The 26,662-nt window shown below is 43.7% G+C and overlaps 1 protein-coding gene across 1 annotated transcript; it reads right to left on the reverse strand.

Moving 5' to 3' along the window:
- Positions 1 to 92: 92 nt before the first annotated feature.
- Positions 93 to 24,854, reverse strand: LOC138657229 (NELL2-interacting cell ontogeny regulator 1-like). Its single transcript, XM_069744884.1, has 4 exons — positions 24,587 to 24,854; positions 11,915 to 12,065; positions 8,710 to 8,798; positions 93 to 565 (listed from the first exon to the last, which is right to left on the reverse strand). Exons 2-4 carry the CDS (start codon positions 12,036 to 12,038, stop codon positions 494 to 496), a joined length of 285 nt encoding a protein of 94 aa, XP_069600985.1. The 5' UTR covers positions 12,039 to 12,065; positions 24,587 to 24,854; the 3' UTR covers positions 93 to 493.
- Between the last annotated feature and the right edge of the window lie 1,808 nt (positions 24,855 to 26,662).

The raw sequence follows: 26,662 nt of genomic DNA on the forward strand, positions 1-26,662 counted from the left end.
CCAGTTTTGGCAACCCACGCTTTGGTAATACACTGGTATTCTAATATTGTAACAAATGGCCTTCAAGGGTTAAAAATAAAGAGATAATATGGTTGTGTTGAGTCATTCTCCCAATGGCTGTAGGAAAATAAATTTATTTAATCATGGATAACAAGACACAAAGTGATATAAATGACGGGGCTTGTTATTTCAATAAAATGCAAAATCAATTTTAAAAATGTGATCACCCCCACCCCACTCCCTCAAAAAATGAGTATAATAATAAAAAAAATCCTGTGATCTTTATTGTGAATTTCTCCCAGCCATAATGTCTCCTTGCACACATGCACGGCTCAGTGTCAGGATGGGTTTGTCATGTGTAGTCATAATTCATGTGTTTAACACTTAGACTGCCAGCGGGAACTGGGCCACGCTACAAAGCAATGCATCGCCACACCCGAACCAGCAGCGGAAGAGTAAATGGGGGGTGCTCCTTGTGAAATGTCGCTCAGCTTCAGCTCAGACCCTCCATAGATATGCAGTCACAGAGGGTTCTCCGCTCCACCTTGAGGAGAAGCGTCTCCGTCTATAACAAAAAAAAGAAAGAAGACCAACATCATACGTTAGTAATCACTGGTATGGATAAGCTCGAAAGGACATAAGACAATATTGCAGAATGGTCAGGACTGGGGTCAGATGTTCGAGGGCCTCAGTTCCTAGACGTTTCCAAGGAAGAAAACACTCCTCCGCTGTTATCTCCCAGACAAATGCTAACTCCGCCCAGTATTTATTGCTGTATGGCGGTATTATTTGGATATAGAATTGCAGTATTGTGTGTGAATCATATAACATTATTATTGGAGTACTTTCAGATATTATCTGGATACTGCATATTATTTGTCAGCAGTATTATGCCAATTCATGTCAAGCATTATGTGGACACTGAATGGAAGGAATATTTCAGTATTGTTTGGTGGTATTTGTGGACACTGAATAGCAGTTTCATTTGGGTAGTAAAAGGTAGTATTGTGAGGGATTAATATGACAGTGTGATGAAGGAGCAGCCGCCATCTTGGATACGGGCATAGTAACAGAGATTGGAGTGACTCAAATTTTGCCTCTTGGTCACAGGTATGCAGCGATGAGTGCTCCTGGCCCCCACCTCTTCTCATGAATAAAGTTCCTTTTAGCATGGTAATGGTATTAAGCTCAGTGTAGCAGGCAGAAGGTACTTCAAAGCTCAATGAGGAAGCCACACCAGCAGGGGACACGCTGGTGCCTGGGGCCTCAGTTAAAGCACGCATGTCAAGTGGCCACAGGATACACGTCTATTGTGGTCTTCCAGTCGAACCGTCTCCAACATGGAATCATGAATTATGGACGCCTCGTCCGGGGTACAGGCTCATAAAAAATATCCCCCCCCCCCCCGCCCTAAAGAAATTGCGCCTCTGACAGTGCAACTCCGGGGTCCGTGGGAGTTCTGGAACCTGAGATATGGAGATCAGCCTTCCACAGCGACCAAATGAGTCCGGGTTTGGTCCCTGTGTGACCGGCAGAACAAACCTTGTGCGCTGGTACTGCCAGTGTGCTGATCCGATCATCCTGAGAGAAGTTATCCCATTTATTAGATATTGGATACAGATCTTGCAGGGAAGCTGAGGGGTGGAGATTCTTAGCCCGCCCAGGTACAGGGGGGAGGGACACAGCAGGGTTAAGAGCTGGGACCCTTGGAGAGTGGGTCAGAACAGAGGAAGATGACTAACTAAGGAACAGGGCATATGCCAGCAAGAGGGGAGCAAGCACGCTTTCTGGGGGCTGCCCAGCAACTAAGTCTTGTACCTGTGGGTGCCGGAGAGCTGTGCCTGTGTAGTGAAGTCACGGATTGGTGACGTGGGAGGAACTGGGTTTCCTTCACAGACAGTAATAAAAAGTCACTATATGGCAGTATTGTATAGTATTTTATGACAGTGTTATAGAGGGACTATATGGCAGTATTGTATAGTATTTTATGACAGTTTTATAGAGGAACTATATGGCAGTATTGTATAAAATTTTATGACAGTGTTATAGAGGGACTATATGGCAGTATTGTATGAAATTTTATGACAGTGTTATAGAGGGACTATATGGCAGTATTGTATAGGATTTTATGACAGTGTTATATAGGGACTACAGTATATGGCAGTATTGTATAGGATTTTATAACAGTGTTATAGAGGGACTATATGGCAGTATTGTATAGTATTTTATGAGAGTGTTGTAGAGGGACTAAATGGAAGTATTGTGTAGGATTATATGACAGTGTTATAGAGGGACTACAGTATATGGCAGTATTGTATAGGATTTTATGACAGTGTTATAGAGGGACTATATGGCAGTATTGTATAGGATTTTATGACAGTGTTATAGAGGGACTATATGGCAGTATTGCATAGGATTTTATGACAGTGTTATATAGGGACTATATGGCAGTATTGTATAGGATTTTATGACAGTGTTGTAGAGGGACTACATGGCAGTATTGTATAGGATTTTATGACAGTGTTATAGAGGGACTATATGGCAGTATTGCATAGGATTTTATGACAGTGTTGTAGAGGGACTATATGGCAGTATTGTATAGGATTTTATGACAGTGTTATATAGGGACTACAGTATATGGCAGTATTGTATAGGATTTTATGACAGTGTTATAGAGGGACTATATGTCAGTATTGTATTGGATTTTATGACAGTGTTGTAGAGGGACTACATGGCAGTATTGTATAGGATTTTATGACAGTGTTATAGAGGGACTATATGGCAGTATTGCATAGGATTTTATGACAGTGTTGTAGAGGGACTATATGGCAGTATTGTATAGGATTTTATGACAGTGTTATATAGGGACTACAGTATATGGCAGTATTGTATAGGATTTTATGACAGTGTTATAGAGGGACTATATGTCAGTATTGTATAGGATTTTATGACTGTTATATAGGGACTACAGTATATGGCAGTATTGTATAGGATTTTATGACAGTGTTATAGAGGGACTATATGGCAGTATTGTATAGGATTTTATGACAGTGTTATAGAGGGACTATATGGCAGTATTGTATAGGATTTTATGACAGTGTTGTAGAGGGACTATATTTCCGTATTGTGTAGGATTTTATGACAGTGTTATAGAGGCACTATATGGCAGTATTGTGTAGGATTTTATAGCTGTTATGGCGGGACTATATGGCTGTATTGTGTAGAATTTTATGACAGTGTTGTAGAGGGACTATATGGCAGTATTCTGTAGGATTATATGACAGTGTTATAGAGGCACTATATGGGAGTATTGTATAGGATTTTATGACAGTGTTATAGAGGGACTACAGTATATGGCAGTATTGTATAGGATTATATGAGAGTGTTATAGAGGCACTGTATGGCAGTATTGTGTAGGATTTTATAGCTGTTATGGCGAGACTATATGGCTGATGGTTGTGTAGAATTTTAGGACAGTGTTACAGAGGCACTATATGTAAATATGATGTAGATATTTTTAGAAGTGTTACTAAGGCATTGAATAGTGCACTTATTTGGCTCCTGAATGGATGTACTTTGTGGTCCTTGTGTGGAAGCTTTATTAGGCACTGTGAAGCAGTATATGGCTATAAAAACTAAGGCAAAAAGCGCTGAACTTAAAGGGAATCTGTCAGTAGGTTTTTGCTGTGTAATCTAAGAGCAGCATGATGTAGGGGCAGATACCCTGATTCAGGCAATGTTTTACTTAAGGTACCTTCACACATAACGATATCGTTAACGATATCGTTGCTTTTTGTGACGTAGCAACAATATCGTTAAGGAAATCGTTATGTGTGACAGCGACCAACGATCAGGCCCCTGCTGGGAGATCGTTGGTTGCTGAACAAAGTCCAGAACTTTATTTCGTCGCTGGATCTCCCGTGGACATCGCTGGATCGGCGTGTGTGACACCGATCCGGCGATGTCTTCACTGGTAACCAGGGTAAACATCGGGTAACTAAGCGCAGGGCCGCGCTTAGTAACCCGATGTTTACCCTGGTTACCAGCGTAAAAGTAAAAAAAACAAACACTACATACTTACCTACAGCCGTCTGTCCTCCAGCGCTGTGCTCTGCACTCCTCCTGCACTGGCTGTGAGCGTCGGTCAGCCGGAAAGCAGAGCGGTGACGTCACCGCTCTGCTCTCCGGCCGCTGTGCTCACAGACAGTACAGGAGGAGTGCAGAGAAGCACAGCGCCGGGGACAGACAGCGGTAGGTAAGTATGTAGTGTTTGTTTTTTTCACTTTAACGATGGTAACCAGGGTAAACATCGGGTTACTAAGTGCGGCCCTGCGCTTAGTAACCCGATGTTTACCCTGGTTACCGGGGACCTCGGGATCGTTGGTCGCTGGAGAGCTGTCTGTGTGACAGCTCTCCAGCGACCAAACAGCGACGCTGCAGCGATCCGGATCGTCGTCGGTATCGCTGCAGCGTCGCTTAATGTGAAGGGGCCTTTAGTTTACTGGGTGCAGCAGTTGTGATACAATTACTCCTTTCTCTGCTGTAGATCTAGCACAGCTCGAATGCTGAGTTTTGTAGAACCCCACCCACACCACTGATTGGCAGCTTTCTCTGCATAACCCCACCCACACCACTGATTGGCCGCTTTCTGTGTACGCTATATATTGACAGAAAGCAGCTAATCAGTAGTGGGGGAGGGGTTGGACCAGGAGACAGGAGACAGGAGATACCTAGTCCTGTAGTGATAATCTTCTGCTGATAAAACACTGATTTTATTGAAATAGCAAAACACCCCCTAGTAAGTGGCATATCGCAGAAATCAGGTTGTCAGCCCCAACATCCTGGTACTCTCAGATTCAGGGCATTACTGCCCTGACTGGTGTATAGTTCCTGGTGCGGGCCCCGTCTCTTCTGCTGACCGGGCCCCAGCGGCAGGATTTACTGAACCCTGCGTCCGAGACCAGGGTTCAGTTACACTCCATTGCCGTGCAGGCCCGACCCGAGCCCAGGTCCGCATGGCAATAGTTAAAGCCGCCAGCCAATAGGAGGCTGGCAGCTGACGTCAGCGCGCATGTCGCCGGCGTCTCATGTCATCGTCATTCGCTGGCGAGTGCGCGCTTTCAGCCTGGAGGGAAAATCGCTCGCCGCAGGAGCGCGGCAAGGTAAGAGGAAAGGTTTTTGTTTGTTTGTTTTATTTAATAGAAAGCGGCAAACCGGCAGGATGGAGACAAGTGTTCATCCTGCCAGGGGCAGAATAGAGACAGGGCAGAACGAAGACAGGGAGCAGGGTGAAAGATATGGAGGCATGATTGGAGACACGGGGCAGAATGGAGACATGGGGCAAGAATGGAGACACGGGGCAGAATGGAGACATGGGGCAAGAATGGAGACACGGGGCAAGAATGGAGACACGGGGCAAGAATGGAGACACCGGGCAAGAATGGAGACACCGGGCAAGAATGGAGACACCGGGCAAGAATGGAGACACGGGGGCAGAATGGAGACACGGGGCAAGAATGGAGACACGGGGCAGAATGGAGACACGGGGCAAGAATGGAGACACGGGGGCAGAATGGAGACACTGGGCAAGAATGGAGACATGGGGGCAGAATGGAGACATGGGGGCAGAATGGAGACACTGGGCAAGAATGGAGACGCAGGGCAAGAATGGAGACATGGGGCAGAATGGAGACACAGGGGACAGAATGGAGACATGGGGCAGAATGGAGACACGGGGCAAGAATGGAGACACGGGGCAGAATGGAGACACGGGGCAAGAATGGAGACACGGGGCAAGAATGGAGACATGGGGCAAGAATGGAGACACGGGGCAAGAATGGAGCCACGGGGGCAGAATGGAGACACGGGGAAAGAATGGAGACACGGGACAGAATGGAGACATGGGGCAAGAATGGAGACACAGGGCAGAATGGAGACACAGGGCAAGAATGGAGACACAGGGCAAGAATGGAGACACAGGGCAGAATGGAGACACGGGGGAAGCATGGAGACACGAGGCAAGAATGCAGACACGGGGCAAGAATGGAGACATGGGGCAGAATGGAGACACATGGGGCAGATTGGAGACACAGGGGAAGAATAGAGACACGGGGCAAGAATTGAGACACAGGGGGCAGAATGGAGACACGGGGCAGATTGGAGACACAGGGGAAGAATAGAGACACGGGGCAAGAATGGAGACACAGGGGGCAGAATGGAGACACGGGGCAAGAATGGAGACACGGGACAAAATGGAAACATGGGGCAAGAATGGAGACACGGGGCAGAATGAAGACACAGGGGGCAGAATGGAGACACGGGGCAATAATGGAGACACGGGGAAGAATGGAGACACAGGAGAAGAATGGAGACACGGGGGCAAGAATGGACATGGGCAGAATGGAGATATAGGTGGAAGAATGGAGACACAGGGCAAGAATGGAGACACGGGGCAGAATGGAGACACAGGGGGCAGAATGGAGACACAGGGACAGATGGAGACACGGGGCATGATTGGAGACACGGGGCATGATTGGAGACACAGGGGCAGAATGAAAGATATGGGGGCAGGATTGGAAACATGGTGGCAGGATGAAAGATATGGGGGCAGAATTGGATACACACAGGGAGCAGGATTGGAGACACAGGGGGCATGATTGGAGACATGGTGCAGGATGGAGACAGATCGGGCAAGATGGAGACACAGGGGGCAGGATCATGGGGCAGGATGGAGACAGATGGTGCAGGTTCATGGGGCAGGATAATGGGATAGTTGTGGCAGGATCATGGGACAGATGGGGCATGATGGGGAGATCATATAGGGCAGAATGGATACTCATGAGTGCAGGATGGGAGAACATATGGCTGGAGCTAGGAATGAGACACACGAGGGCCAGGATGGGAGATATTATTACCATAGGGGCTAATTAACCTAATTAAGGGATATTATTACTGCAGTGATGTATTTATTTTATTTTTTGAGTATACTGTTTTAAATGGGAGAGGCGGTCTTGTTACTGTGCAGCGCGAAACTATGTCACCTTTTTTCTTCAGTTGGTGTAGTGTAGAAGTTTGCAAAAAGTAATGTGTTCTATACGCGGTGCTCTAGCTATCTAACTGTTATTTCCTGCAGAGACGAGCCCTGGCTGGAAGAAGTGACGTCGGTCTGTGCTGGATGAAGAAGAAATACTTCACGTAGAGGTGTCACTGGTGAGCCAGTGTGTTACCTATACACTGATACTATACACTGTACAGTATATACAGTGTTCCTGTGTACAATGTCACCAGTGATCACTGTATTACCTTTAGACTGACACTGCATACTAAGCACAGATCTCCTGTGTATAATGGCAGATATGGTGATATTAGTATTGTGGGTTTTTCTTTATTACTGATCAGTATTGTAGTATTCAGTCACAAAGTGGTGGTAATATGTTGTCCGGCCATGGTGTGATAGTATTTGTTCCTTGTATGTGGTATTATTGGTCACCATGTGGTGGTAATATGTGGTCTGGTCATGGTGTGGTGGTACTTGTTCCTTGTATGTGATATTATTCGGTCACTGTGGTTTTAATATGTGGTCTGGACATGGTGTGGCGATATTTGTTCTTTGTATGTGGTATTATAGGTCACTATGTGGTGGTAATATGGTGTCTGGTCATGGTACGGTGGTATTTGTCCCTTGTGTGTGATATTATTGGTCATTTTAAAAATACACCTAAATTGTATTGCATATTTTACCAAATGTTTAATAGGTTAGAGTAGAGAAGGGCCCAGCCAAAAGAGTCTATCGTGTCATGGTGGCGGCTTAAAAAATCTTTTGTTCAAAACAAAGGCTGCTGGCTATATGTGTGATCTGGTGATGGGAACTGTTAATGTGTGATTGGTGAGAAGTGGAGTTTTTCCAAGAGAGAGCGGTGGGACTGTGGACAGTTCGAGGGGTGGAGGCGGGGCTGGGGTGGCCCCGAAAATGTTGCCAGTATGGGGCCCCGAAATTCCTAGTGGCAGCCCTGCTCAGATTACATTGCTAAACTTGCTGACAGATACGTTTGCATGCAGTGAGCTCCCTCCACTGGTGACTGCAGGTAAGACAGGAGAGGCATTTCTGTGCTAAGCCCTGATAGACTAGAAATCACTTCAACATAAACATTTCCGTGGTTCAACTGGTAAGATAAGACGAAACACACAGGTTTCAGACCCACACATGCGCTGATTAAACACACGTGGGTCAGAAACGCGTTTGTCCATCCATTTTCCCCCCCATGGGGTTGTAACATTCTAGATGAACCGTTTTTATTGGAATTTTCTAAACTCAGTGATTTTATGGAGTCCCTTGGATGCTGGATTTTTTGGACATGATTGCAATTTCCCACTGCACTGCCGGCTTTCTGAGCACAGGGCTTCAGAACGGGTGAGCCGACTCTTTCCTTCCCTTTATATCGAAAAAAACAGGTGTATGATTTCCAACAATCTCCAAAGTTTTCCCGAGTGTTCTTTTATTTTATATGCTTCACAAATATTGGGGATTCATACATAATAGCGGAATTCATAGCTGCATAATAAGTAGTAAGACAATCCCATCATCCACCCAACTCAACTGTTCATTTCTATGGGCGCGAGGTTGATGTGAACAGATCCGAGATGTTGGAGCACACAACTTATTTTTATTAGATAAGTGCATGGGTTTTGCTTCTTCCATTGGATACATACCCGAGAGTCCAGGTTGTACGCTGTCTTTTTGAGGTCTTGCAGTGCTCTCTGCATAAATTCAAAGGCATGGCAATCCACACAGGGGCGACCTGAAAAAAAATGAATCACATGTCAATAAATTCTCAATATTTGGGATTCCTCGTTTATATGGATCCTATACATGTACCTTTTTTTTTTTACCCTTTTTCACAAATCAGGTATAAAAAGTAATCTTCTTCTCCTTGCTAACAGTAAGGGCACCTTCATGGGTTCTGGTGTTTCCAATACTGGTTTTCCAGTACAGGTGATTTTACAGGCTTAGTAATGGGGTGTCTCACTTACCCATCTCCATTACTAACCCTGAGGCTTGATGATAGCTGTGATTTTTTACAAATCACAGCCGCCATCAAACCCATATATTACCCCCATTGCTACCACTCCAGGGCAATTGGCATGAGCAGGGTAAAGCGCCAGAATTGAGATGTGCGTGCCGCCATTGAATGCAATGTGCGCGCGTGTGTCCGTATTTGCTGTCCTTAAAAAAACGGACCACATATGGACACAAAAACGGATGCGTGAAGGGGACCTCAAGCAGAAATTTTTATGTTGTATGCAGACAGAGGCGTCATGAAAAAAAAGTGTTCGTATATGAGATATTTATGTCACATCGATAGGAAGTGGAATCAACCTCCGATAGGCGCAATCGAGAGGTGATTGGGCATGTGCGGCTCTCTGCATTCATTTCTATGGTGGCACTGAAAATGCCAAATGGACAAAAATACTGCACTACTTACTGTATAACATTAAGGAACAGGCACTTGCATAGTTGCCAACTGGAAAAAGACCAAATTTTTGGAAACAATGTGTGCCTGTAGCGGTTTGAAAAGGGCAACATTGCCCAAAAGTGGGTTTTCTTGACCAATTTTGGTTATTACTGAGAGATTGACTTACCGTAATATCCCTATAATGCATTGTTCCCTAAGTCCGGTCCTCAAGAGCCACCAACAGGTCATGTTTTCAGGATTTCCTTAGTATTGCACAGGTGATGGAATTATCACATGTGAAATACTAAGGAAATCCTGAAAGCATGACCTGTTGGTGGCTCTTGAGGACCGGACTTGGGGAACACTGGTATAATGTATACAAGTATAGACTTGATGCAGACTTCAACAACTATCACTAACTTGCATTTTTAATGCAATTTTGCAAAAAAAAAACATAATTCGCACAATTTTTTACGAAAATATACCCATATTTCTATACTGACTATTTGTTTCCTTATACTATTTTCGGGCAGCGGAGAGATGTTATCCTGGGATTCATTGAAGAACTGTATCTCCTCCAAATTTTACAGACTTCTATTTTATGGCTTTTTAACTCCCATTAATTTTTTTAATCCCTACTTCATACACAATAAGATTCATAAATACATCCAAGTCCAAAAACAGGGAGATGGGCAGTACTGTAGAGCGCAAAGGTCAAACCTAATTCATGGCTAGGAATATACTGTAACCTGGAGTCGGAGGGAACCCAAGGGAAGTTCTGCATCAGCAATTCAATTTCCTGGGGCCATATGAGAGACCATGGCTGTTGGGGAGAGCTGAGCTTAATTATGATTAAAAATAATATTACCATGTTATTTTATATTAATATTAATCTAAGCACTTAATATAGTATGTTGCCCTCCACACAGTATGATGGGTCCAGCAGCCTTCAAAGCTCAACAGCTCTCACACAATATGATCGCCTCACAGTCCCCCAAATAGTATGGTGGTCCTCACAGCCCTGTACATGATGCCCCCACTCAATATGATTCTCCCACAGCAACCCCAACACAGTATGAAGGATCCTACAATCTCCACACAAAGTATGATTCCCCCCACACAGTATGATGTCCCCACAACCCCTGACACAATATGATGACCCCACAACCACCACACAGTATGATGTCCCAAGAACCCCTCACACAGTATGATGTCCCCACAACCCCTCACACAGTACGATGACCCCACAACCCCTCACACAGTATGATGACCCCACAACCACCACACAGTATGATGTCCCCACAACCCCTCACACAGTATGATGACCCCACAACCACCACACAGTATGATGTCCCAAGAACCCCTCACACAGTATGATGTCCCCACAACCCCTCACACAGTACGATGACCCCACAACCCCTCACACAGTATGATGACCCCACAACCACCACACAGTATGATGTCCCCACAACCCCTCACACAGTATGATGACCCCACAACCACCACACAGTATGATAGGCCCAGCAGCCTCCAAAACAGTATGATAGCCCAAACAGCTCTCAAACGGTATGATGTTCTCACAGTCCCCCAAATAGTATGGTGGTCCTCACACACAATATGGTGCCCCCACTCACATTATCATGCTCCCACAGCCCCCTGAACACAGTATGATGTCCCTTACATTCTCCACACATAGTATGAAGGCTGCCACAGTTTCACACACACAGTGAGGTGGCTCCACAGCACCCCACACACAGTACTTTGGCCCCACAGCATCAAATACAGTATGATAACATAGCTCCTCACACAGTACGATGATCACTTACAGCTCCCCACACAGCATAATAGCCCCTCAACCCCTTACACACAATCCCCCCAAAAATGCAATGTCTCCACGGACCTCTAGACAATATGATCCCTCACAGATTCCCACACAGTGTAATGACACCACAGCCCCCCACACACACAGTATGCTGCTTCCACATCCTCCACAGCATAATACCCAACAGACCCCCCACACAGTAAGATGGCCCTCACAGCACCCCATATGCTGTACGATGGCCCCATACAGTGTGCCTACATATTCTACACAGGACTCGTTGAAGCGCAGTTAGCGAGAAACGGCTGTCGTCCGTTCATCCTGCTCTTCACCCTTCTCTCCGGCTCCATGTTTTTAAAGATATGAAATGAAAGTCTTTTCACAAGAACGGTGAGTCCCACCCTCTTTTACTTTTCCATGAACTACATATTCTTCCCACAAATGACAATAAATAAAAAAGTATTACTCTTATTGCCTCATTTTCCTGACCATCCATGTACGAAAAAAACGGATGATACTCAGACCAAACTCTGATCAAAATAATCGGTTCGTTTTTCTTGAACGTGAAATAAACAGTAATAAAATAAATGCAGGAATAAAATAATTGAAATGAACATGAAATAACCCCCGCAGGAGCACGTACTTTCTGGTGGGATGGTGGTGCCCGACAGCTCCTCTGCCAGGACGAACCTGGAGAACGGCAGACCTATCGTTATCATCAAAAGGAACAGGGCACAGATCCGGCTTGTTGTGATTCTGTACGACATTGTGCGTTATCTGTGTTTTCTGTCCCCCTGGAACGAAACGGAATGATTTAACACGTAGAACAAGCGAACAAACAGAGCTGCCACCTCTGCAAAGCATGCGATTAATAATAACATGGCTCCATTAATAATGCATCTTGTGGCCGTTTGTAAGATCGGAGGCTGCGGCTGCAGATACCTGAAAGTCTATGTTAAAATATCTCATTTTCTATGTAGGTCAGTTACGGATATTAGAAGAAAACATGGTTGGAAAATCTGGTCTCTATGTCCTGAATATAGCTGAATAGATTAACATCATAAGGGAAGTGGACACCTTTTTTGTCTGAAATGCCTGTATTTTGCGGAAAAAATGCCATTGGGTTTCATGAAATTTTGAGCAAGGTTTACTTTCTATAGCCTTTGTGTTGCGCTGTCTATTCCTGGTTGCAGAATGAGTTAACTGAAAATCTATCAGTGAGCTGGTTCTGATGGGTTACTTCACAACTCTTATTTTCTGTCTGATTTATGACCATAAAGTGCAGCCCATTCAACTCATTCTGCAGCCAAGTCTGTAGGCTTTAGAAGGTAACGGTCTAGGAAAGCATTGCCAACCTACAATCATTTCCAAATGTATCTCACTCAGCCAACCATTACCCTGTTTTGCACTGATGAAGGGGAAGAACCCAAAACAGTTTTCTGTAGAATGAAATCTATCTCTTTTTTATATATATATATATACATATATATATATTTATTTTTGATGTATATGAGTGATACGCTGATCATCCACTCCTGCTGTCACTGTTATTAGCGGCAGCAGGTATCGGATGATCGGGGTAAAAGCCCCAAAAACTCCCACCTGCTGTCATCGTTCGGACTTTAAGATAACTCTCATCATTCTCCTCTGCTTACGCCGATCGTCGGCAAAGCAGGGGAAAATGATGAGAGCTGGCTTCACCACCAGCCACAGGGGAACAGCGCTTACTGTAGCGCTTCTTCCCCTGCAGCCGTCTGTCTGGTACTGATGCGGCACACAGTTGCCATATGTATGCCGCACGGCACGTAGTACACACACGGACACGGATATCTCTGGTACCGTTTTTTTCCGGTACTGGAAATATCAGGATGTGTGAAACCGGACTAAGAGAGTGTTGCGTGCGGCCTGAAAAACTCCCTATCCCTGCTGGTGCTCTCCACAAGGAGAAACCTTAACCTCCTAGAAACACCATCACTTTTGTAGTGCAGTGGGGATAATAACTAGTGATGAGCGAGTATACTCGTTACTCGAGATTTCTCGAGCATGCTCGGGGGTCCTCCGAGTATTTTTTAGTGCTCGGACATTTAGTTTTTATTGCCGCAGTTGAATGATTTACATCTGTTAGCCAGCATAAGTACATGTGGGGATTCCCTAGCAACCAGGCAACCCCCACATGTACTTATGCTGGCTAACAGATGTAAATCATTCAACTGCAGCAATAAAAACTAAATCTCCGAGCACTAAAAAATACTCGGAGTACCCCCGAGCATGCTCGAGAAATCTCGAGTAACGAGTATATTCGCTCATCACTAATAATAACCATAAGAGTTAGGAAAAACAGTGTAGACAGCCACTGCTAGTGTTGATTGAGGCAACAGCTAAGATTTAGTCAAGATAAGAGGTACCTGGCACAAATACAACGTGCAGAAATGATTAACCAGGTTTTGTGCAGAGTTTACAATTGAATAATCACAAGAGTAAGATTTTTTTATACTGGAGATTTATTTTAAGCATGATATTTTATCAGTTATGTTTCTGAAGTAATGGGCTATCAATCTAATGGTTGTAGATTGCTTTTATTAGATCCATAGAGCGATAGATGCCATATAAATTCACAGGTGGTAATAGGTATAAAGGGTACCATGGTGGGGGTTGCACACAGGCCCTGGCATTTAAAATCTGAAAAGCTCCTATACCTTTTAAGAATAAACCAGTATTATAAATGAAACATAATTTTTGGGCCTTACGCATTTTATAGTGGTGTGCAGAAGCTTTAAATTATGGTTCTGTTAAATTAATTACCCAAGTGTTATGTTTTTGAAGAGTGGGAGAAGACCAGAGTTCTCAGAGCAGAGGTGCAACTTGAAAGTTCTGTGCCCAGATGTAAAATCTTTAACAACGGCCTGATCTAGGGCCATAACTATGATGGGTGTAGGGGTTGCAGTTGCATTCAGGCCCTGGAGTCTAAAGGTCCTTTTGGCCCATTAAAGAAGACTAAAGGGATTGGTTGGGCAGTCTAGGTTTGCAGTGATGTCTTTGGACATTGCTGCTTTAATAAATAATCTAGCAGAAGCAGCTCGGGTCTCTGGCTGTCAGCGGCAGAAAGAAGCGGTTTATTACTGCTACTCTCTTCTTATTTGCCATCTGCCTAACATTCAATGAGTGGAAACATCGACTATGCCAATGCTTCTGGGCAGGGCCGGCGTCAGCACCGGGCAAATGCCGGGGCCCTGGGGAGAGAGGGGGGCCCACTGTCATAGATACAGCTGGGAGAGCAGAGCAGGAGATAACATGCTCTCTCCCCCCACAAAGTCACTGCTGGCTGCGTTCTCTTAACCCCTATGTGCCAGCTCTGACACAAGCATCTTCTCACTCAGTCAGTGCAGCCAGGCAGGCACACATAGGGGTTAACAGAAGGCAGCCAGTGTGACACTGTTTGTGGGCGGAGAGAGCACATTCTCTGCTCTCCCCCCTGGGTGGCTGCAGACAGTGCTGAAGTTTATCAGGCAGATTCCGGAGGAGCTCGTCCTACCAGTGCCTGAGTGAGTGCAAAGGTATCCAGCAGTGGTTGCAGTTGTGGCTCAGTCTGCTGCTGTCTGTCTCCGCTGCCTAAAAATGTGGGTGATGTCTGGAGGAGCAGCTGGTGGGGTGCAGCCTGTAGCCGCCCAGCTCTCCCAGAATACATGCATGCTGCACCAAACCTGCACCAGTGGGGTAGGAAGAAGCTTAACCCCTTCCCATTTGTATGAAGGTTATTGCTAAACCTTAAAGATAACAATCCGACCCGCATAAATGGGGTTAACCAGATGCCAGGAGGAAGGGGAGCTGCTGCCATGGATAAATCTGAGCTGTGGGCTGTAGGTTGGGGCCCCGTGGCCCCAGGCTGGTGACTGGAGGGACTCTGCCCAGTGCTGGCATGTGGGTGATTTCTGCTCCAGAGTCTCAGCTTCTCTCCTCCAGGTCACACTGTGCAGTCACAGCAACATTGGTTGTCTCTGTCCAGGTCCCAGCAGCTGCCACTGCTCCCACCACGGACATGGCATCACTTAACCCTTCCCCTGCAGCCACCGGCAACAAATCCACATTATTCCTTGATTAAATCAGGTGACTCCAACCCAATAGAGGAGCAGACATTTCCTTCTGCCATTAGGGTCCGGGAGGGGGTGACATTGGCTGCCCTGCTACTCTGTAGTGGGGGGTGACAAGTGTAACATGGGGTAACGATGAAGGAGAAATGCACAGGATAATAGTGAGCGCGACAGTGTATGGTATGGAGCAGTCAGGGGGTGGGCTGCAGGATCCCCCCATACTGTACATGACTGCTCGGGACAGGGAGGCGTTTAATGAGCTTCTAATGACAGGGCACTAATTGGGTCATTAGGGTTTGTGGAAAGGATTCAGCATCAGGTCCCTCATTAATGCCCGAGCCGCCTGTTACTTTGTAGCACAGATCTGTTAGGGCCGCAAAACCAAACAACGTTGTTTATGTAGAAAAGTCTTTGTTTCATAGAAAAACTCAAAACAGAAAAGCACCTCTCCTGTATATATACACTGCACAGCACCTTTCCTGTATATATACACTGCACAGCACCTTTCCTCCTGTATATATACACTGCACAGCACCTTTCCTCCTGTATATATACACTGCACAGCACCTCTCCTGTATATATACACTGCACAGCACCTTTCCTCCTTTATATATACACTGCAGAATCTACAATAGCTGTCACTCATGTAAGAAGTGAAATCTGGCATTGTACTATACATTTCTCTGCCTTATCTGTGCATCATAAATCGGGGTATGTGTTAAAGGGGGGGGGCCCACTGAGACTCTTTCGTCCGGGGCCCTCGAAAACCTGGAGCCGGCCCTGCTTCTGGGGGACCTGGTGATCACATGATTGTTGGATGTCTGCCGGGAACCGCAGTGCTGCTGGGTCTTAGCAGACTTCTATAACTACAGTCAGATCTTCCACTATAACATGGGCTTCTATGGATGTCCCAGTTATAGTGAAGAATTAACCAATACAAAATAGGATACAGGCTCCTCCTGAGATTTTATATGAACTTTTGGGGGACATATTATGTAATATATACTGTATATACTGCAAACTATAAATACATTTTATAAAAACTACTTTAGTATCCACATACTAGTAATAGCCTGAAGAATGAATTCAACAGGATGTTTCGTGTAACATATGAACAGCATAACATTTATTTTAGAAAACTATATAAAAAAAAACACTTGCTACGTATTCTAGTAGAGAAATAAAATTCTATAAACTACACAGTAATTTACATGAATTCCTACATAGCGCTGGAATAAACCTCTTCACGCTGAAGCCCATTTTTGCTCCCCTTCTTTTTTATTTCTCTGTTAATATGGCCATGTGATGGCTTGCTTTTAGCTGGACAAGTTGTATGTTTAAATGACACCATTGCTTTTACCATAAAGGGTACTAGAAAATGGAAAAAAAAATCCAAGTGGGGCGAAATTGCAAAAAAAAGTGCAATTTCACAATTTTTATTTATTTTTATTTTTTTTTATCATGTTCACCAAATGCTGAAACTGACCTGCCATTATGATTCTCCAGATCATTATGAGTTTGTAGATACTAAACACGTATTGGTTCTTTTTTATTTAAGTGGTGAAAAAAAAAATCCAAAGTTTGTTAAAAAAAAATGCATAATTTTCCAAGACTCCATTTTTCGGGATCCGGGGCTGGGTGAGGGCTTATTTTTTGCATGCCAAGCTGATGTTTTTATATCTTGATCGGGCGATTCTGAAGGATACCAAATATGTGTATTTTTTTTCTTCTAGTTGTTTTATTTTGAATGGAGCGATTTAAACTTTTATTTTTTTATAGTTTTAAAAACATTTTTTTTTACTTTTTACTTGCTTCAATAGTCTCCATTGGATCATACAATTGCTTGTGCTGCAGCTCTGTTCTATTTAGCTAAAATGTTCACTTGCTATGAGCACGCACTGCTGTGCTGCGCTCATAGCAATCCAGCAATGACAACCACAGGGGTCTGCTGCAGACCCCGGGTTGTCATGCCAACCCATCGGCGACCCGAGGTCATGTGACAAGGGTGCCGATGGGCAAGATTAGTGACGCGCTTCCGGCGTGATCATGATAAATGCCGCTGTCAGAGACTGACAGTGGCATTTAAACAGGTTAACAGCCGCAGATGGATTGCGATTCCACCCGCGGCTGTTAGGGGCACATGTCAGCCGTACACAGTGCACAGCGTGAAGGGGTTAATGTAATCTCTATAGCTATGCAGGTGAAAAAAATGAAAACATTGCCCCCTGGAAATACAGAAAGACAAAAACTCAAAAAATTTGGGGCGCCACTAAACCCCTTCTCATCTGTGGCTCCTCCTCCGCTGCTTGTTTGTCTACGCCTACTTCTGTCCTTCACCCATGGGCCAGTTCCTCACTTTAATGGATGCCGAAAATGCATTTGGCATCGAGAAGATGGCAGAGTAAAAATATGGAGTGGGCTGGACGGACCCATTATAGCCCACCTCAATGATGAGAACACCCATCAAAATTTCCATGTAGATGTTTTATCCATCATATTTCTATATCATACCGAGGATCAAAGTGAAATACTGCTCCGACAAATCCGATAATCTGGCAGCCGTTTCCCGCACAGAACTGTCCTATAATCTGACCAGGAGCGATTAGCTGAGCGCATATAGCTAATTACAAGATTCCTCTGATTAGAGAAAAGCGACGAGAGGATTCATTTACAATTAGATTTTGTGCATTATTTTTCAGCAAGATTTTTATCTATTTAGGATGAAGAGGATTTTCCATTTTTCCATCTCCCTTTCTCAGTTATATCTCTTTTTTTCAACGATGTTATCATGCAATGTCTTATTTTACATTTCAGAGTTTATCTCTTTAATCATTTAATTTTTATTATTATAATTATTATTTAATTTTCACCATTATTGTTTTTTTTCCTAATACTGTATGTTAATCACTGTACACTATACATGTAATGTAGTGTTTCTAATGATTAAACGGGCAAGTAATTTTTATGATTTTAGTAAAAACAAAGTTTTTTTTATTAAAAATAATTCTCAGTGCTTTATTTATTTATTTTTATTACATTTAATTTTGTTTTAGTTTAATTTTTTATTTTATTTTTTTTATTTTTTATTTTTAACACTGAATTATCCATGTTTTCTATTGCATTTCTGACCATGAATTGCACTGACACTTTGATGGACAGAACATACTTCAGGTTTGGCTCAATAATGATTTACAAAAAAAAAAGTCCCTGTTCTAGGAGGATTTTCCTGACGTTTTTCTAGGTTGCATTTTACAGCAAAAGACAAGGTTTGTAAACAGCTTACAACACAGCAAAGGGATCTCATTGATGAAAATCATCAGTGCATAGTAGGGTACAACAAATATGTCCAAAGCATTATATATATATATATATATATATATATATATATATATATATATATATATACTAGACTGTGGCCCGATTCTAACGCATATATGTATATATCTATATATATATATAATTGTCTAAGGGTTACTTCCGTCTGTCTGTCCTTCTGTCATGGTTATTCGTTCGCTGATTGGTCTCGGCAGCTGCCTGTCATGGCTGCCGCGACCAATCAGCGACGGGCACAGTCTGATTAGTCCCTCCCCTACTCCCCTGCACTCACTGCCCGGCACCCGCTCCGTAATCCCCTCCACTCACCGCTCACACAGGGTTAATGGCAGCGGTAACGGCCCGCGGTGTAACGCGCTCCGTTACCGCTGCTATTAACCCTGTGTGTCCCCAACTATTCACTATTGATGCTGCCTATGCTGCATCAATAGTAAAAATATGTCATGTTAAAAATAATTAAAAAAAACAAAAAACCTGCTATACTTACCATCCACCGCCTTTCCCGCTCCTTGCCACGCTCCTGGGACCGCTCCATTGCAAGCGGCAGCTTCCGGTCCCAGGGCTGGTGTGCGACAAGGACCTGCCGTGATGTCATAGTCATGTGACCGCAATGTCATCATAGGTCCTGCTCACACCAGCCCTGGGACCACCGGAAGCTGCCGCTTGCAATGGAGCGGTCACGGGAGCGGGGCGAGGAGCGACAAAGGCGGCAGATGGTGAGTATAGCAGGACTTCCAACGGGCCTCATGTGAGTATATGTTTATTTTTTTTTTAAGTCTCTATACTACGTGGCTCTGTGCTGGGCAATATAATACGTGCCTGGGCAATATACTACGTGACTGGGCAATATACTACGTGACTGGGCAATATACCGTACTACGTGGCTCTGCTATATACTACATGGCTGGGCAATATACTACGTGCCTGGGCAATATACTACGTGACTGGGCAATATACTACGTGACTGGGCAATATACCGTACTACGTGTCTCTGCTATATACTACATGGCTGGGCAATATACTACGTGACTGGGCAATATACTACGTGACTGGGCAATATACTACGTGACTGGGCAATATACTACGTGACTGGGCAATATACCGTACTACGTGTCTCTGCTATATACTACATGGCTGGGCAATATACTACGTGACTGGGCAATATACTACGTGGCTGGGCAATATACTACGTGGACTGTGCAATATACTACGTGGACATGCATATTCTAGAATACCCGATGCGTTAGAATCGGGCCACCATCTAGTATATATATATATATATAAATATACCGTAAATATATCATGAATCGCTGTGAACACATCATCAAAAAGTGGCCTATGTTTGGCACAACAGTGTCCTAACCAAGAACTGAGCATCCCTAAAAGATTGATGAACAGATAAGAAGAAATTTGGTCTGGAATATCGCCAAGAGTCCAACAGCAACATTAAAGGTGCTGCAGGAATTTATGGCTAGTACTGGTTGAGTACTGCTTGTGATACCAAAATCCCATATTCCTCATATGTCTGGCCTGTGAGGTAGGGTGGCAAGACAAAGTCTTTTCTTACAAAGAAAAACATCTAAGCCTGACTGTTTTGTCAAAACGTCAAAACCTATCTCAACTCTGCCTAAAGCATGTGATAAAACATGTCATGGTCTGATAAGAACAAGGAGGAAATTTTTGGACATAATTCAAAATATATGTTTGGCGTAAACCCAACACCATGGGTCTGAGCTCATCAAGCATCCATCATATTGGCTCCTACGTCACTATCCAGTAGGACAGTTATTGCCTCCGTTTCCATAGCAATAACCACTTCTGCAGGTAGGATAAACTGAGACACACCTGCGGAGGAGAAATATACACCCAGGTTGTAATCCTCCACACAACCTGGGGTTGGAAGTTTTCTGATGCTAAGGTATAGATGGACAAACCCCAATGAAATGACCCTTTTTGCCACAGTAAAAGCACCCCCCTTCCCCCCTGTTTTGCGGTGAACCGCATGAGATCCATAGCGAGGGGAAGCCCTCTTTAACTGCATAGGTTCTTCAGAGCACACAGGGAGAACTTCCGCTTTAGTAAGTACCACAGGCAGTGGGGTCAGTACAAGTCTATCCCTGAGGCATCTATCAATACGTGTGGCAATAGCCATGGTGGCCTCCAACGACACTGGAGTGCATCCTTTAACCATTAGACAGGCCCTGACAAAACTGACTCCTAAGGGCAGGATCATTCCACTGGGTGTCAGTTGCCTATCTACGGAATTCTGAACAAAATTCCCCTGCTGGTCGGTCTCCCTGCTGGATCTCACGAAGTTTGGAATCCAAGGGAGACACGATCTGGGTCATCATAAATGAGGCCAAATCTATCCATCGACTGGAGTGACAATGAGTCGGATGGGAGTAAGAAGTCCCAGGATGAGGGTCTCCTTGAAGAAGGGAGACAACAATCCCCACCCTCTGTACCTCACTCCCAGATAACCAGGGATGAAGTCAGAAATAGAGCTTGCAGGCTTCCCGGAATGCAGCAAATTTATCCCGACCCCAGAAAGCCTATCCAGGAGTGCCAGTTTAGGTTCCGGTTCAGCTGCTTGTTGTGACGAGACTTTAGACCGTAGGTCGGACAGCTCAAAAGACAGACTCTGCAGTTGTCTCGCAAGGTTAGCAACGGGATCCATGTCAAAATCCAGAAAAAAGTGGGGCCAGTAAAAATGTCAGTGAAGGCCTTCGGAAAGGAAGGGGGGCCTCAAACTGTCCTTCAAACTGGAACCTTAACTATTCTGTCACAGTGGTACTCTTAAAGATATTGAGCTTTCACTGGCAATGCAGAGAAGGTCTGGCCAGGTTTTATAAGGAGAGGTAATGACCAGATTAGAAGCAGCTGAAATGGAGATTCAAGTTTCTGACCAGAATAGAAAGGGTCATTAACCTGTTCACCACCAAAAAAAACCCAAATCCATTTAATATGGGACACAAACACACAGGCTAAATGGAAGGTCTGCGATTCACAATACGCAGTGATCTTTAACCCCAGATCTCCCAGGAGGATGTGACCCACTTGTGACACCAGTCCTGAATTCAATTCAAAATCTGTGGTGACCTGAAGAGGGCGCTGTACACAGGCAGAGGGTTTGACATTTAGTCCACATTCACACGCTCAGTATTCGGTCAGTATTTTACATAACTATTTGTAGCCAAAACCAGGAGTGGAGCAATCAGAGGAAAAGTATAATAGAAGCATATGCACCACTTCTGTATTCATCACTCACTTCTGGTTTGGCTTACAAATACTGATGTAAAATACTGACCAAATACTGAATGTGGCCCAAAGGTGGAAAACTTCTGAAATGATTCTTCTTGGTATGATATTTTTTAAATGACAAAAACCTGGCATATTAACAGGGGGGTGTAGACTTTTTAGACCCACTAATATAAGTTGGAAACTTGGGCTGGAAGGTGGCAGATGAGGTTTAACAATGATAAATGTAAGGTTATACACATGGGAAGAGGGAATCAATATCACCATTACACACTGAACGGGAAACCACTGGGTAAATCTGACAGGGAGAAGGACTTGGGGATCCTAGTTAATGATAAACTTACCTGGAGCAGCCAGTGCCAGGCAGCAGCTGCCAAGGCAAACAGGATCATGGGGTGCATTAAAAGAGGTCTGGATACACATGATGAGAGCATTATACTGCCTCTGTACAAATCCCTAGTTAGACCGCACATGGAGTACTGTGTCCAGTTTTGGGCACCGGTGCTCAGGAAGGATATAATGGAACTAGAGAGAGTACAAAGGAGGGCAACAAAATTAATAAAGGGGATGGGAGAACTACAATACCCAGATAGATTAGCGAAATTAGGATTATTTAGTCTAGAAAAAAGACGACTGAGGGGCGATCTAATAACCATGTATAAGTATATAAGGGGACAATACAAATATCTCGCTGAGGATCTGTTTATACCAAGGAAGGTGACGGGCACAAGGGGGCATTCTTTGCGTCTGGAGGAGAGAAGGTTTTTCCACCAACATAGAAGAGGATTCTTTACTGTTAGGGCAGTGAGAATCTGGAATTGCTTGCCTGAGGAGGTGGTGATGGCGAACTCAGTCGAGGGGTTCAAGAGAGGCCTGGATGTCTTCCTGGAGCAGAACAATATTGTATCATACAATTATTAGGTTCTGTAGAAGGACGTAGATCTGGGTATTTATTATGATGGAATATAGGCTGAACTGGATGGACAAATGTCTTTTTTCGGCCTTACTAACTATGTTACTATGTTACTATGTTAATATTGGCTATGCAATGGATTTTAGATAATAGCCAGCACCCTGACCCTGTGGCCCTTAATGCTGCCATACACTAACGTCATCTGGACCTAATGTCAGCAATATTAGCAGAAAGTCTAAAGTCTTGGTGCAACCCAAGAGGTAATGGGGCCCATTTCTCCCTCCTAAGCAGGTGGAATTGTACATTATGAGGAGGTATTGGACTGCAAAGGGCCCATATATTGTTCTTGCAGAGGGGCTCTCTTCTGTCTGTGTCTGTCGGTGGATAGATATAAGATATAGAGACGGATGCATAGATAGATAACAAATAGATAATAGATATATACATATATTAGAGAAATATTAGATAGATAATAGATAGATAGAGAGATGATAGATAATAGATAGATAATAGATAGAGAGATAGATAGATAGATAGATAGATAGATAGATAGATAGATAATAGATAGATAGAGAGATGATAGATAATAGATAGATAAATATATTAGAGAAATATTAGATAGATATGTGATAGATAATAGATACATGATAGATAGATAATAGATGATAGATAGATAGATAATAGATGGATGATAGATAATAGATGGATGATAGATAGATAATAGATAATAGATAGATAATAGATGATAGATAGATAGATAGATACTGTAGATAGATAATAGATGGATGATAGATAATAGATGGATAATAGATAGATAGATAATAGATGGATGATAAATAGATAATAGATAGATAATAGATAGATAGATAGATAATAGATGGATGATAGATAATAGATGGATGATAGATAGATAATAGATAATAGATAGATGATACATAGATAGATAGATAGATAGATAGATAGATAGATACTGTAGATAGATAATAGATGGATGATAGATAATAGATGGATGATAGATAGATAGATAATAGATGGATGATAAATAGATAATAGATAGATGATAGATAGATAATAGATAGAATATCTGGCTGAATATTGATCACATTCTGTATAGTTAGTGCGTCTCTCACAGTCTATTCTTACACTATATAAATCCTATAGTAAATGGCGGGCAGATCTTCTGCTCATTACTTTTTAATGAGGTGCAACGTTCCCCGTATGCCATGATTCTAAAAAAAAAGACCCCACCGATGATAGCGTGCCCTTTAGCCACCGCAGAACATCACTGAGACGCCTCTCTCTCTTTCTGCAGAGTGAGCGCAGCTCCGGCAGTCAACGCAGAGCATCATTTATTAACCCCATAGTGACCGACAGGGCCTAGCCCATAACAGTGACCTCTATATTTCTAAAATTTTTCATAATCCCATTTAATAAAGGATGCGGCTGAGCTGAGTTTGCAATGTGGTTGCAGGGGCTGTGTTTGTCATATGTCAGTGTCCCCCCCCCTCCCCGTATAATTGGCGATAAACCAATTGTTTACTGAATGACATGACATATTCAGCTCTGCTACATCGGCCTCCATACACAGCGCATACATTACTGGACACATCATCCTCCTCGCCCGCAGCTGACGGTGACATTAGTAATCCCCCATGGCCACATTGTAAGGCTTCGGCATGCAATCCCAATGATTTGCGGTGGGTGACGGCCGCATGCATTGTACCTTTCCCTGCTTTTCTTTTGTCTTCTGGGTATCAGAAATGGCTGCTCCGATCTCCTAGCAGCTCAGCATTTGTGAGCAAGTGCTGTGTGCGCAGTGAACTAGATGATGCTTGTTACCATGGCGAGCCGTCATAGCAACCGAGCAGTCTCCGCAATGGTACTCCGAAGACGACTGCCATGATGGAAGGTGAAGGCTGCTGGGGGCACACATTTATATTCAAGGGGATAAGAGCTGAATATCCGACATCGTCCCACAACCTGCAAGTCACAAACATTTTTGTAGGTTTTTTTTTGTTAAAGGGATTGTAGGAGGGAGATCATTGAAAAATGCAATCACATAGACGTTTAGTGAGATTGCTGCGTCCGCTTGTTACATCTGTGGCAGTCATCCTGGGATTTTAGCAATAGATAATTAATAAGGTTTTTCATCCTCCGCCATCCCCACAAAATAAACATTAATCAGTTTTAATGAAATGCGTCATCAAATAAATAACTATTGTTTGCATCAAAATGTTATGCTAAATGTAGTTTTTTCTATTATTAATTTTAAAAAACTGACATGTTCACACTGTCTACTAGGTCATATACTAAACGTAAGCTTCCTAATTTGTACAGAAGACTTTTTAGCAGTCTCATTATCATCACAGACAGGATTACAATGACTGCTAACACCTCTATATACAGTAGATAACACAGGATCCACCATTCACAATAGGGGATGTCACAGCTCACCTCCTCCTCCTGTACACTGAATGATAACACCCCTATATACAGTAGATAACACAGGACCCACCATTCACAATAGGGGATATCACAGCTCACCTCCTCCTCCTGTACAATGACTGATAACAGTTCTATATACAGTAGATAACACAGGATCCACCATTCACAATAGGTGATGTCACAGCTCACCTCCTCCTGTACAATGACTGATAACTCCTCTATATGCAGTAGATAACACAGGATCCACCATTCACAATAGGGGATATCACAGCTCACCTCCTCCTCCTGTACAATGACTGATAACACCTCTATATACCGTAAATAACACAGGATCCACCATTCACAATAGGGGATGTCACAGCTCACCTCCTCCTGTACAATGACTGATAACACCTCTATATACAGTAGATAACACAGGATCCACCACTCACAATAGGTGATGTCACAGCTCACCTCCTCCTCCTGTACAATGACTGATAACACCTCTATATACTGTAGATAACACAGGATCCACCATTCACAATAGGTGATGTCACAGCTCACCTCCTCCTGTACAATGACTGATAACACCTCTATATACAGTAGATAACACAGGATCCACCATTCACAATAGGTGATGTCACAGCTCACCTCCTCCTCCTGTACAATGACTGATAACACATCTATACACAGTAGATAACACAGGATCCACCATTCACAATAGGTGATGTCACAGCTCACCTCCTCCTCCTGTATAATGACTGATAATACCTCTATATACAGTAGATAACACAGGATCCACCATTCACAATAGGTGATGTCACAGCTCACCTCCTCCTCCTGTACAATGACTGATAACACCTCTATATACAGTAGATAACACAGGATCCACCATTCACAATAGGTGATGTCACAGCTCACCTCCTCCTCCTGTACAATGACTGATAACACCTCTATATACAGTAGATAACACAGGATCCACCATTCACAATAGGTGATGTCACAGCTCACCTCCTCCTCCTGTACAATGACTGATAACGATAACACCTCTATATACAGTAGATAACGCAGGATCCACCATTCACAATAGGTGATGTCACAGCTCACCTCCTCCTCCTGTACAATGACTGATAACACCTCTATATACAGTAGATAACACAGGATCCACCATTCACAATAGGTGATGTCACAGCTCACCTCCTCCTGTACAATGACTGATAACACCTCTATATACAATAGATAACACAGGAGCCACCACTCACAGTAGGCGATGTCACAGCTCATCTCCTCCCTCTGCATTCATAATGACTTGAGAGATCAGAATACAGCTGCCTATTGTAGTCTATAGAGGGGGGAGCAGAGTAAGGCAGAAAGA

This window comes from Ranitomeya imitator, chromosome 1 (assembly GCF_032444005.1).
Source record: "Ranitomeya imitator isolate aRanImi1 chromosome 1, aRanImi1.pri, whole genome shotgun sequence".
Taxonomy (NCBI): domain Eukaryota; kingdom Metazoa; phylum Chordata; class Amphibia; order Anura; family Dendrobatidae; genus Ranitomeya; species Ranitomeya imitator.

Coding starts and splice junctions, on each gene's coding strand:
- LOC138657229 (XM_069744884.1), bottom strand. CDS start 12,038: ATGTCGTACAGAATCACAACAAGCCGGATCTGTGCCCTGTTCCTTTTG. Junction 8,799..11,914: donor CACCACCATCCCACCAGAAA/GTACGTGCTCCT, acceptor ATTTTTTTTCAG/GTCGCCCCTGTGTGGATTGC. Junction 566..8,709: donor CGTACAACCTGGACTCTCGG/GTATGTATCCAA, acceptor TTTTTGTTATAG/ACGGAGACGCTTCTCCTCAA.